Genomic DNA, 13,580 nt, shown 5'->3' with positions numbered 1-13,580 from the left:
GCATTTTTAATTATTACAATTTTATGAAATATGTTTGCGAAGATTTTGACAAAAACAACATAAAATATAATAGTATTCTTAGGCATGTTTATCTTTAAAATACTCAACTAAGGGTAACTCCATCCTAATATATTTAAATGAAGATAGTGACAGCTTATAGGCAAATCACACCTGTTGAAGACTTGCTGTACTGATTGTAATTTGTAGAAAGAACAGTAGTTTCAATCAAATCTCTTCCTCTTCGATATTAATGAAAAGAAAATCTGCTGGGCGAATATTCACTATCACCCCAGTAAAAATTTTAAGCCCAAAACATAAATCGGCAAAGCACCTTTTATTCCAAAGTATAGAGATTTCAAATGAAATATAGATAATATGATAATTTTTTGATCTAATCAGTAGACAATAAACTTTTTTATAGCTGTTCAAAAACCCCTACCATGACTGCTAATACATTTCCAGGTTCCTATCCCTTTTAAGTGATTGAACATTGAATAAATTATCCATAATTTTTAAGCCATTGAAACTGTTTATTCACTTCAATTTTACCTATTTGAACTTTATCTTATTTTATTTGAACTTTCTTATTTTGACCTTGAAGTAAAAAAATTTGCTGTATCATTAACAAAGAACAGAAAGAATACCACAGTACCCTGTGGGTACCAGTGCAAATATTTTACTAAACTATTTTATTATCATTGGCTTTATTTTGTAAAATAGTTATTTATACTACTATTATGAATCATGTTAAAAAATAATGTCTATTACTTTTAAAAGCATATCAACAATTTCTTATTTTAAAAATAAATACTAAGTGTGTAATGTAATTGAATTGAAAAAAATATGGAACAAAGGCTGCTTATACCCTATATTAAGTCCCAATAGGAATATCTAAGTAATCCATTTTATCCACATTCATTTCCTACATATAGGTTGTTAAGAGCATTAAAATATCAAAATGCATAAAAAAACTAATCCAGTAAAATAGAACTTAAATTAATGCCAACTTTTAACTAATTCTGGGAGGGTTTCTATTGTCAACACAGACATCTTTTTTTTTAAATACTACATATTAATAAAAAAGGATTTTCGAAGCAGACTAATATCATATGATCTCTACAAAACAACTTTGCAACCTAAATTGTGATGATCCTAGAGTAAAAGTTCACTGAGCTTGTAATCTACCTTAAATAAAATTCCTTTAAAAATAAGCTAAGTTGATTTCTTAAACTTTGATTAGAGTAATAAGTGACAAAACTCAAAAAAAAATGTATATTGGTATTAAATTGTATTTAATAAAATTATAATAATATACAGAAACACAAGACAATTAAAGGTTAAGTAAATAATTAAATGTAAAGAATAATAAAAAATTTTACAAAGTAGATCAACTTATTTTGATACACTAAAAAAAGATACAAAACATATTTATATCAGCATTGTGACATGGCAGCATGCTTAGTTTTATCTACATTTAGGTTCCAGCCTTATATATAGTTTATCTGCACCAATTTGAATATTGTCTAGACCAGTGATGGGCAAAGTATGGCCCCGCGAGCCAACTCCGGCCCGCAAAAGTATTTAATCCGGCCCGAGGTATTTATTATTTAAGTATTTAATGCGTGCCGAGGATCCATGGACATGGATAGTATATGGCCCGGTACACTTACATTTTAAAGGTCGAAAAGTTTAAACTAAATTCTACTTTAAAGAATAATAAATGTGAAGCTAACTATAATTATAAATATATATACCTATTACAGCTGTGTAGTTCATGTGTTGTTTAATAAGGAGCGCAAAGTGTGGTGAAATGTGCACTCAGATGCCAGCTTTTATGTTAATTTTATCTCTTGTTTATTTGTGTAACCCTTTATATTCACAAATTTAAAAAAAAAAAAGCACTGTTTTTAAAATAAAAAAAAAGAAATGGAGAATAAAAAAGAAAAGCCGATTTCGAGTGTTGTCTGTTTAAACAAGAGTGGAATGGGAAAAACTTTTTTACGGAACACAAGGGTCAACCAATATGTCTTCATTTATTATGAAACAGTGGCGGTATTTAAGATTTTAATCTTGCTCTCCATTTTCAATACCAAACCTAAACTAAAAACTAAATGTCCTTTGATGACTGATGCAGAAAAAAAAAGATAAATGCGGAAATCTTATTAAAAACATTATTCTGCAATCTACTCAACGGACTATGTTTCTAAAGCAAACCATTGCTCAAAAGGCTTCTACACTGACTTATAAAATAGCTAAATATAACAAATTATACTCAAGAGCAGAAATTGTAAAAAAGCTTCAATAGATATTACCCAAAACTAAGGTTTCAAAACTAGTTAAAATATGATTTGATTACAAGGCTTGATTCACCGACCATTCCAAGAATTTCTGATTGAAGTCGACACAAATGATTCTTACCTTCTTTACCACACAATGAAAGAACCATTTTATACATGTAGTGTGGCAAAGAATGATTTAATTACTCTCCGCCTTTAAAATTCATGTCACCTGTGAGTGAGAACAAACTAAAAGAATTCAGTCAGGCGTTTTTCTTCACACAAAAAATTTGAAACTAGGTTTCAAGATTTTAAGAACATCACTACATATTTTCTTGATGTTGTTTAATGTAGACCCACAAAATGTATCTTCAGAATTGCACTTGTTCTTGAATTACACAAAACTAGATTTTTATAGTGAACTGCCAAAAACTGAATTCCCAAAAATGATTATGCCCAGAAAATTATGATAATGTTTGGGTTATCTTATGTGTGCAAGCACAATTTTTTCGACTACGAAATTGCGGAAAAAATCAATGAGAAACCGATTGACTATTGAACATCTTTTCACACTGCTGAAAATTGCTTCATCACACCTGGAACCTGCTTTCGAAAATATTATAGAAAAATCAAAAACAATTTTATAGGTCTCACACATCTACCATGGCATGGCCTTCAAATAAAAATTAAAATAAATATTATTTAAGGTAAAAGGTAATCTGTAACATTTGTGGGTAATAGTATTATAGTTTGGTTAAAATCTTTAACAAAAAATGCATTTTTTTTAATTATTTTGGCCCTCCTCTAAAATTCCTTAAACTTTGTGGCCCCTATTAAAAAAGTTTGCCCACCACTAGGTCTAGACCAATTTTGATGACAAAATAACTTGAGTTTACAACAGCACAAAACTATGAATAACTATTTGAATTTGTTAGTGAAGCCTGGAGAAAAAATCAGTAATTTACCTATTAATGCTAAAATACTAAGTATTTACACAAAAGCATAAAGTAAAAAATCTGAGCTACAAAATGCTAGGTTTAAGACCTATTTATATTAGAATAACACAATAAAATAAATACATTTTATGATACAACTGTCATTTAAAAGTTAAAAGGATGTTGAGATTTTCTCTAATGAGACCACTGCAATTCAGCATAAAATGTAAATTTAGTTATAAAAACATAGATTTAGAAATAGGTCATATTATTGACAAATGCAACTAAAGCTGTAAAAGCAAGTGTATCATATATAGACAAGAGCTCTTTTAGCACTTAAAAAATGTATGAAGTTACTAGGTCCTGTCATAAGAGTCAATAACCACTAGGACATTATTACATATAGGACAGAAATGTGAGGAAGGATGATTTATATATATGTCTGAAGATTCATTATTCTATTTATCTGCATACCCAATTATAACAGGGACTCAGAAAATCTATGGTACTTACATTGTTATTGCCAGCCAGTAGCAATCACATTAACGAGATTGCAAGCAACTACAAGATCTTTACAGAAATATATTCCTCATTATTCATATATTCAAAATTCTGTTTCAAAGTAGTATCAGGGTTGCATCAACCAAATAGGTATGTATCATCATTGTTCTCTTAGATATTTTGAAATTAATTTTTGCTGGCTCTTTTACAGAGATATTCAGTCTGCATAATATGGAAGAGACTGCTTAATCCTTATGAGCCTGTCCAGAGTATATTTATTTATTTGATCAGATTTACATAAAACATTTGAATAGTACGCAAGTATATAATATTCTACTAATTCCTAGAAACAATAAAGCTACTTAAAATAATAGTATTTGTACATATCCTTAATTTTTCCAGTGTATTGCATAAACCATTTGCATAACTATTAGAGTTGCAGAGATTCTATTCACTTTAGCAGATTTGTTGTTTGACAAAAAGGAATATGGAAAAGATCAAATATCTTGTTGCATAAGAAGAGTCTTGTCCCTAAGAACAGAGACAGACATTCTGAACAACTGTCATACAATAAATACATCATAAAATTCACTTCTTTATGATAAAGAATTTGGAGACAAATATGACATTTGACTACACCTTCCTTGCTATTCATATGAACAATTAAAAATTTTATGCCAGTAATAAATTTAGAAATGTATCAATTTTTTTGATTATATATATATTTTGAAATGGATCCATACCTATTGAATTCTGTTAAGTTCCTCTGCATAAGCATTCATACCCTTAAACTTTGAAGAATTTTGCTGAACAGTTTAACACCAACATCTCTAAATTCTAAAAATATTTAGTAAGACCTCTGCTGCATCTTCATGAGATTTAATTCATGGGCATAAATAATTTCAAACCCTAGCCAATCTGAGACATATTGATTTAGATATATTTCACATACAAGGCAACAAAACATTAAGACCTTCTGTGAATTATTAAACTACTTTAAAAGAATATAAGTAATTTCATTAAATAAAAGTAGTGTTATTCCTGGTAAATTGACCTAGATTTTGACCAACTCAAAAAATTCAATTAACTCAGCAATTGTTACTAGGTATTTTAACATCCTGCGCTACGCCGTTTTAATCTAATTGGGAGACAGGTAGTAATTTAATCATTTTAATGTTTCATTTATTTCAACATTATATGTAGGTTTGGTATTATTTATTTCCTTTTTAGGATTAAATTATATCCTATTATTAAATCCAAATTTTGAATAAGACTTCTAAGAGAGGGTGATGAACCAGCAAAATAAAATATGGGAATATTTCATTAAATTCGAGAGGACAATAAGGGCAAAGGAACAAGTAAATTCTGTGGCACTACTTATATCTACTTAGGTCCTAGATAATTTATTGCTGATGATTTGGGAATATTGATTAATCAAAAGTTGACATTTAATGACCAAATACAGTGGTAGACAAATTTTGAAAGATGTTGGAGCTTATTCTAAAACACTGCCCTAAACTTACTGTTTTGCACTGATCTTTGTTGTAGGCAACATATGTTCCATCAGCTTCTTAAAATGGCCACTGTGGAGCCAATTTTTAAAAAAGGGCATCCTATTGCCTATAATATATAAAATAGCCGAATAGAGCATGAGTCTAAATCTTGTTGAGTTTTTTGAAACAAATAGCAACAAAATTTAGAGTACTAGTATAAGCTTTACAATCAATGAAATGAAAAAAAACCACTCATTTAGGAAAGCATGTTATATTAAATATAACTTAAAGTGTTAGTAGCGTAGTGACACTGAGAATGATGTGTCACAATCTTTATTTGCCAGCTATCAGTAGTTTTTTTAAACCTTTTGTTTTCATACCAAAAATGTTTTTTTTTGTTAGCTTCTTTTGCACCAAAGCATGTTTATTCTGTTGACTACTTTCAACCAGTTTTTTTAATAAGTATGATTTATTTACCTTTTGATGTTTTTTTTTTATTAGATATAAGTATTTTACATATATATTTACTTATACACTATTATTCTGGACAAATCTGAGAAATATAAACCAGTGCTTGATTAATTGATTATAAAAAAATGTAGACTGCTTAACATTTCAACATTAAATAAAAGTAATAAACATTAAATAAAGACCATAAATACCTCATTAGTGCTAGGGGTCAAAATCACATTATAAGAAAAAAGGACATGTATTATTCAGTAATGATTCATGGTTTTTTAAAGGATTAAAAAGAGGTGACACAGGGGACCTACCGGAGGATAAAAAACTGAAAATTTCAGGTCCAAGTTCTTGACCAAAATCCCTTAAAAAAAATTATTGGAGCATTCACAGAGTAGTGGTAATTCATTGTATCTATGGTCATATGGTGGAGTAGATTTTAACCATTCAATTGAAGTAGCTTGTTTGAACCCTTCCCATTATCAAGCTGGCAAAGACTAAATATATAAAAAGGAAAGTATTTAAGGAACAACGAATAAACAAACTACAAAATAAAATTGTTTATTTATATTTAAAATGTATTCTTCTATTTTTTAAGGCAGCAAACATTTTAATCACTTTATTATCAAAATCTAAAATATTCTGTAAACATTTTTTTCTACATAAAGCATAGCAAGAGTACTAAGTCTATCCTGAGCCTTGATACTTCTTAAAAAAACACTTTCTTTTTATACTTGAAAAATCAAAATGTTGGTATTATTTTAAAATTAGTCTATTAGATTAAGGTAATTCAATACATTGTCCTTTATGTTTATTTGCTACTAACTTACTTAGTTTTTTTTATGTGAACAAATGTGACTGGTTTAGTCCTGAATGATAAATAATCAAAGTTAATAAACTGCCTTGCATAACGGCTACATACAGGTGCAATTCTTCCAAAGAAGGAAAATAGAAAAAATGTCCTCTCTCAAAAATGACCTCTGGATCCACCCCTGGCTACATATTAATGTAGATAAAGGACAATTAAATCTATTACTTTTAGCTATAAGTTAATAATCTGAAAGCAGGGATATCTTAACAGACCAAACAAAAGAGCAACCTATTTAAATAAAGTTAGGTTATTATAATCATTTAGAAAAAATTATAGTGATTTTTATTGACAAGCAAAAACTTTTATTTACTTCAGTTACAACATTACATTGTTACAGGTGTTAGCATCATCACAAAAAAAAAGAAGAACCTAATTGAACAGGCTAAACATTGAAGTTTTTAATTTAAAAACATAGCCTAAGAGTTAATGTGTAACATAAGAAAAATATAAACACTATTAATGAACATTGGAAAATAGGTCCAAACAAAGCAATTTGTTTGGTCTGGAAATTAATATTCTTTATGCTTATTTTAAATGTTCTTAAATGCATAAGCTTAATTGTGCCTGGAAGATGATTATATAATTTGATAGATGTAATTACAAAACTATTGTGTTTTATTTAAAAGATGTGAGGTAAAACTATTAAGACTTTGTCCTAGTGTTATAGGAATGTAAATTTCCATAAGTAATAAAAATTTGTTGTTTTCTGCATATAGCAAACATTTAAAAATAAAAAATGTAGGCATTGTTAATGGTCTATATGATTTTTCACGGTAAGACTTTTAAATTACTGTAATTATTATTTTTTGTTGTAAACAGTTAAATAATCTGCAGATTTTCCATTTTAGACCAGTCATCCATTTTTTTCTTAAAGACTCTTATTTAGTACAACAAAACTACAAGTTTGGTAAAAAGTCTTGAACTTATATTTCAATTGAGAATACACACTATAGGCAGACTTAGTTTCAGTAACTTCTGATTATATCAACTTCTCTACTAGCCTTATATGTTCTTACAACCTTGTAGAAACATTCCTACCAGATTGACCCATATAAATTGCTGAACAGTCAAATAACAGGATTACGACAATTCACCTGCAAATTAGATAAAATATTTTTTGTCCTCTACCCTAAAAATGCCTTTCTTTAGTGTTATTTGTGTTTAAAAAAAATGGTTTAATCAATATTGGGAAGAAAAATTTCAGACCTTGGGATATATTTCCAGACTGAGAGACATCTAAAAATTTTTTTGGGAGGTATATATTATTATATGAGACTTTGTATTTGTAGGCAAATTTATCATACAGAATAATAGTTCAATATAAGTTTGAGACTTTTTGACCAATTTAATTTTGATCTTGATCTGCTCTAATAATTTTGTGATTAAAAAAGTTATGCTATAACTTTGAAGATTATTTATTAATAAGATTAATTATCATGAAACAACACAGTTTTTTTATATCTTGTTTAATATTTAAATCCTTGTTAAGGTATATACAAAGAAATTTAATGGCATTCTAAGAAATGTTATTGTTAAATCTTAAGAAGAATTTAATATTTTCTATAGTTAATGAATAAACAATGAATTTGCACTATACCACTTTCTTGCCTTCTGTAATTCTTCTGTCAGCATACCCAGGGAGGTTTTGAGAATTCCCAAATGACACATAAAATGTGGTATCATCTGCATATTAAACTTATAGTAGTTATAGAATTCAACTGATGAGAAAAACCATTCCAATCGAGCAGGAACAATAATGGCCACAAAATTGAACCCTGCAGTATACCTATTTTAACCTCTAAGATATCAGATTTGTTAGCATTGCTTTCAATAAGTTGGTACATTTCAAAAATGTAAGCCTCTATAAATTGACATAAATTTTCTCTTATTTCATATAGGGATAATGTTTGCAGCAGAATATGGGCACAGTCAATGAAGAGAGAATCAAAAGGCTGATTGATATATCAACATTTTTAACAACTATAATAGTCAATGAATTGAAGGACACCAACATTAATCAGACTGGTGACCCTGAGATAAATGTGAATGCTTTTAATAACTTTTATTGCTCAATTGCAGAAAAGTTAATGTTTCAGATGTCTTCTGGTATTTATCCCATCAGTTACCTGAAAAATATCTGTCACAAATTCCTTTAGCCCATTTCACACAGATAAAAAAATATAATAAAATTCATCAGGTCTTGATAGTATTTCACTAAAAGTATTAAAAGATTCTCTAGGATGATATAAATTTCTCTTTTGACAGAGATTTTTTTCCAGGTAGTCTTAATGCTGCCCTAGTTATTTAAAAAGCAAAATATAGAAGGTCTGTTTTCTATCGTTCCATCGCGCGATTTCCCTTCTTCCCACATTTATCAAAAAGAGTTGAATAAATTTTTAAGTCAAGGATGATGAACTGTCTTCAAAAACGTAACTTGTTGAATATTGCACAGTTTAGTTTTCAAAACAACAAAAGTACATGTGATGCAATATTTAACTTTCTTAATGTACTGTACCTTGGGCTAAATCATGGGGAGATGGTTATGGTAGTGTTCTGTGATTTTTCAAAAGTATTTGACTTTGAAAGCATTGAAAAGCAACAGTAACAAGCTAGTGTTTAATATTTCAATTTCAGCTTATTATCTTTTAAATACTCAGTAAATAGTTCATAAGTTCCTTGGTTTGTTTATTAACAATAGATTAAGATTTAAAGAACATGTTGAAAGTCTGAGGAAGAGATTGGTATTAGCTTGTTGTGCTGTAAGGGTCACCAGGTTTAATGTAGAGCACCATATAGGAAATAAGAATTTATTTTGTCTTGATAGAATCACATTGGAGATACTGGAAGACAACAATACTAGCTTAGAATTGCTCACCCCAAGAACCAACTTAACTGAAAATTCAATTATTTATGAAGGGATAAAAGTGTTTAGCCACTTGCTTCTGGAAATTGCAAATTTATAAAGTAATATTCACTTTAATAGTCAAGGTAAAAAACTGTTGATAGGTAATGCATATTATTCCAAATGTAATGTAATTTGAAATTAAAATACTTATATTTATGTTGAACTAATTTTATATATATAAATAACTTTTATTCAAATTCTTGTGTACCTACCTTTATTGTTATTTTTTATTGTTTGTTTTATTGTTTTGAATAATTTTATTTAGTAAATTTTACAGTCTAGTCCTTTATATTATTAACACTGCTATATTTATACAGTAGTATTTATTAATTGTTTATATTTTTTCTCTCATCTTTGTAGATAAGGACATAGAGCTCTTCTTAAGAAAGCATTTTTGAATTTGAAGTAAATTTTGTTTTTCTGTAATTTCAGATTTGTATTGACATTTATACTCACATTCACAATTAAAATTGTTTGATTTGAAATGAATATTAAAATACCTGTACTTTATTCCACTAGCAAAGGAAATTAGATATTTGCAAGGACAATATTATGAGTAAATTGTTATTTGGATTTATAACTTCCTTGTAACAATATATGCAAGTTGCCTGCAATAGCTGATAAACAGACCTGGAAAAATTCCAATAGAATTACTAAATAACAATACAATGGGAGTGAAAGTTAACAATTGACTGGTTCAAAGATCAATAATCAAACCCTATTTCAAGATAAATACCAGCCTTTTTGTGCAGAATTGATAATAAAATTTAAACTAACTTTATTTGAAAAAACACACCTAATTTAGTCTGGACTTGGGAAGCCACACCAAATGGCATTAGCCTACTTATGATTTTAGACAACTGTATTTCACTCTCTGGTAAATACCAAAATAATAATTATTGAATAAAAAATCTAGAAACCTTCTTTTCAAGGACTTTTCATGCCTCTGATTATTATAAAGTATAAAGGTAAATTAAAAACCAAAGGATGTAGAAACGTCAGTGAATCGACATTGAACGGGACGTCCATTTTTCCTATTTGAAAAATCGGCAAATAACTGAGAATTCCCGACGGTTCTGAGAAATTTCAATGACGGCCTGAATGACTCCTCAAATTAAAATGAACACTACACTAAAAAAAAACAGCGTGACGTGTACCTGGATCACAATTAAGTTGGGGAAGTTCCGACGACACGGCAATAAAATTCTCGATACACTCCTTCCTCCCGATTTCGATCTTATATAAGCCGAGCAGTTGTACTCAAAAACAAAAAAACGTGGTGCTAAAGATTAACGGATGACTAAAATAATAATAGGACGAACGACGGCAAATGCACAAACGAATTCCGCAAGATGTCTAGCGGCCATAAGTTCATTGATACCCACGGCCTGGGGCGATTTCGACAGCGGAAAAACACACGAAGATAAAAATTATAGGAATAGCCTACCTCAGAGACTGAATCTTCCTCACTTTCCGATGTTTCCGACATTAATCTGCGTAATCTTTGATTTAACGAAAGAGTTTCAGTTTCAGATTTGTTCGGTGTAGAATTCGTCGATTGGGGAGTCGACGAAATGTTCCCTATATCGTGCTGAACGTTCACTTTTTCTAATCTCGTTTCGTCGGCGCCCGTATCCCGCGGTACATTCTGCATATTTGCATCGCAATATAACGTTTTATTTGTCGTTTTTTTTACTAAATCCAAGCTAGATTCACTTTACCGTCACTAAAACAAAGTACTTCTCGATTCACATCAATTTCATCGCGGTCGCCATTTTCTACTATGGCCGACAAAAACGAAGTTCCGGATTTCAGTTCGCACGCCACCTATACCAGGAATGTTCAAATGTTAGACGTTTGTTTCCACATTGTTTGGACGTTAACGTTTTAATGTCACCTATGAGATGGCGCCAATTTAGTTAAGGTTTACTGAAAGCTTACATCTTGAATTGTATTAGGATAGATATTTGTGTTCTGTGTGTATTAGTACGGATGGAATTTATTGGCTTGCGTAAAGCGAGAGACACTTTAGCTCGTTTTTATGTATGAAATTACTAAATATGGACGTGCCGTAATCTCCTCTGGAAAGCGCTAGATTCATTTTAAGGTCAGTAAATCGTTAAAGGTGATGTTATACAGGATGGCCAACTACGCGGGATGTCTCAGAACTGTATTAATTATTAATGTCATGAAAAAACTGTAGGAATAATTAATTATACAATACAATACAATACAATACAATCGCTTTATTGTCAAAAAATTATAAATTTTGTAGACAAAGCTAATATAAATAAATAAATAAACACATACAAGTAAACACATGAGTAAACAAAAACACAAGACATTTAGATTTTATACAAAATAGGTAACCTATTGTACATGGTCAAATTACTTATACAACTAAATGTTTATAAAGTCCGAAGTTGATATTAAAAAGAATATAAAACATATACAAAATAAGTTGAAGTTAAATTACGACTATTATCACAATATAGGTATAACTAATTCTAGGAATGGAGACTATAAAGTAAATAAGGCCAGTGTGTGTGTGGTATTTAAAAGGAAAGATTAAAAAAGTCTTCTACTGTGTATAAAGCCTTTTCCAATAGTAAAGCTTTAAAGGCTTGGCGAAAACAGGAAAACGTTTTCATAGATTTAATCGTAAAAGGAAGATGATTGTGCATTTTTTTTGCTCTATAGAATATAGAAGTTTTTACTAATTCCCATATATTTGTTGGCAGATAAATATCATGCTGTGCTTTTCTAAGTGGGTAGTTATGAGAAGGCCTCTTTGGAAATTCTGACACATGCTTTCGGATTAAGCAAACAGATTCAAATATAAACAGTGAAGGAAGAGTTAATATTCTATGTTTTTTAAAGTATTCTTGGCAGTGAGCTGTACTGTAAAGTCCCAGTAAATAGCGTATCGCTCTCTTTTGCAACTTGAATATGCGCTCAAATTGAGTGGCACAGCATGGACCCCAGAATGGAATGGCGTAACGAAGAAGTGACTCAAAAAGGGAAAAATAAACTGATTTAGATGTTAAAAAGCTTAATTCTTTGGAAATAGATCTTATGGCAAAACATGCTGAGCTTAACTTTGTGGATAAGGTGTCGATATGAGATTCCCATTTTAGAGAGCTGTCTAAAATTAGTCCCAAGAACTTGACAGATTCAACAATATCCAAATTGGTATTTTGTAGAGTAAAAGGTTGAATGGTACTTTTTTTTTTTTTTTTTGAAAACAATTTTATATTACTCAATAATATACATATTATTCTATTTATAATAAGTCTCTAAACAGTGCTTGTAGCTCTGGCCTTGAGATTAATACAAAAATTCACATATGAAACTAGTGTACACAATAATCATAGGTAGGTTATATTAATTAATTATAATGTAAAGTAAATTATAAATAAGGTATCTCATTACATAACTAATTTATACTAATTTTACAACTTGACTGATTAAATAGAAAAATATTCGTTGAGTTTTGTAACAAATGTTTTAAATATTTGAATATTTCTTAAATCATTAGGTGCCTATTAAATGCTTTAGATGCAGAATACATTGGGCTATTCATTCCAATCATTGTTCTATTGTAACTAATATATAAATTTAATTGACCTCTGGTATTGCGTCTATGAACGTCGTTTGAGAATGTAAAATTTATATTGCATTTAATTTTTTTGTTTATAATTTTATATATGAGTTTACATTTTTCGAACTCCATTAACTGATTCAATTTAAAAACTTTCAGCTCCCTATATAGAAAATCTGTATTTGTAAGTATATTATATTGAAACAATATTTTAAGGACCTTATTTTGTAAAATTTGGATATTGTCAAATTTTGTTTTAGAACATGTTCCCCATATAGGCATCAAATATCTAAAGTGGGACAAAAAGAAAGCATTATAGATATTCATTTTTGTATTATTTGTTAGGTAGCTTCGGCTTTTATATATACAGGGTATCATAGAATTTATTTTGGATGTAATTTTGTTTATGTGAGTTTGCCAAGTCAATGCTTGATCAATATTTAAACCAAGATATTTAATGGAGGCAACTTTCTCTAGGCTAATTCCATTTATGTTTAGTTGAATATTATTTACTTGTTTGTTTTTTTATTTAAACAGCA

The 13,580-nt window shown here is 29.3% G+C and overlaps 1 protein-coding gene across 3 annotated transcripts in view; it reads right to left on the bottom strand.

Annotated features, from left to right (window-relative positions):
* The window catches only part of LOC126734515 (ankyrin repeat and KH domain-containing protein 1-like), a 156,703-nt gene extending 145,471 nt beyond the window's left edge, over positions 1 to 11,232 (bottom strand). For 2 of the 3 annotated variants that reach the window (XM_050438179.1, XM_050438180.1), the window contains exon 1: positions 10,888 to 11,232. In XM_050438179.1, the coding sequence (XP_050294136.1) occupies positions 10,888 to 11,094 (207 nt within the window). In that variant the 5' untranslated portion in view covers positions 11,095 to 11,232. The remainder of the gene's footprint in view (positions 1 to 10,887) is intronic. The other variant, XM_050438181.1, reaches the window with a different exon arrangement.
* Between the last annotated feature and the right edge of the window lie 2,348 nt (positions 11,233 to 13,580).

This window comes from Anthonomus grandis, chromosome 3, assembly GCF_022605725.1.
Source record: "Anthonomus grandis grandis chromosome 3, icAntGran1.3, whole genome shotgun sequence".
Classification (NCBI taxonomy): Eukaryota; Metazoa; Arthropoda; class Insecta; order Coleoptera; family Curculionidae; genus Anthonomus; species Anthonomus grandis.
Note: the sequence above shows the minus strand (reverse complement) of the source record. Positions and strands in the feature narration are given on the sequence as shown.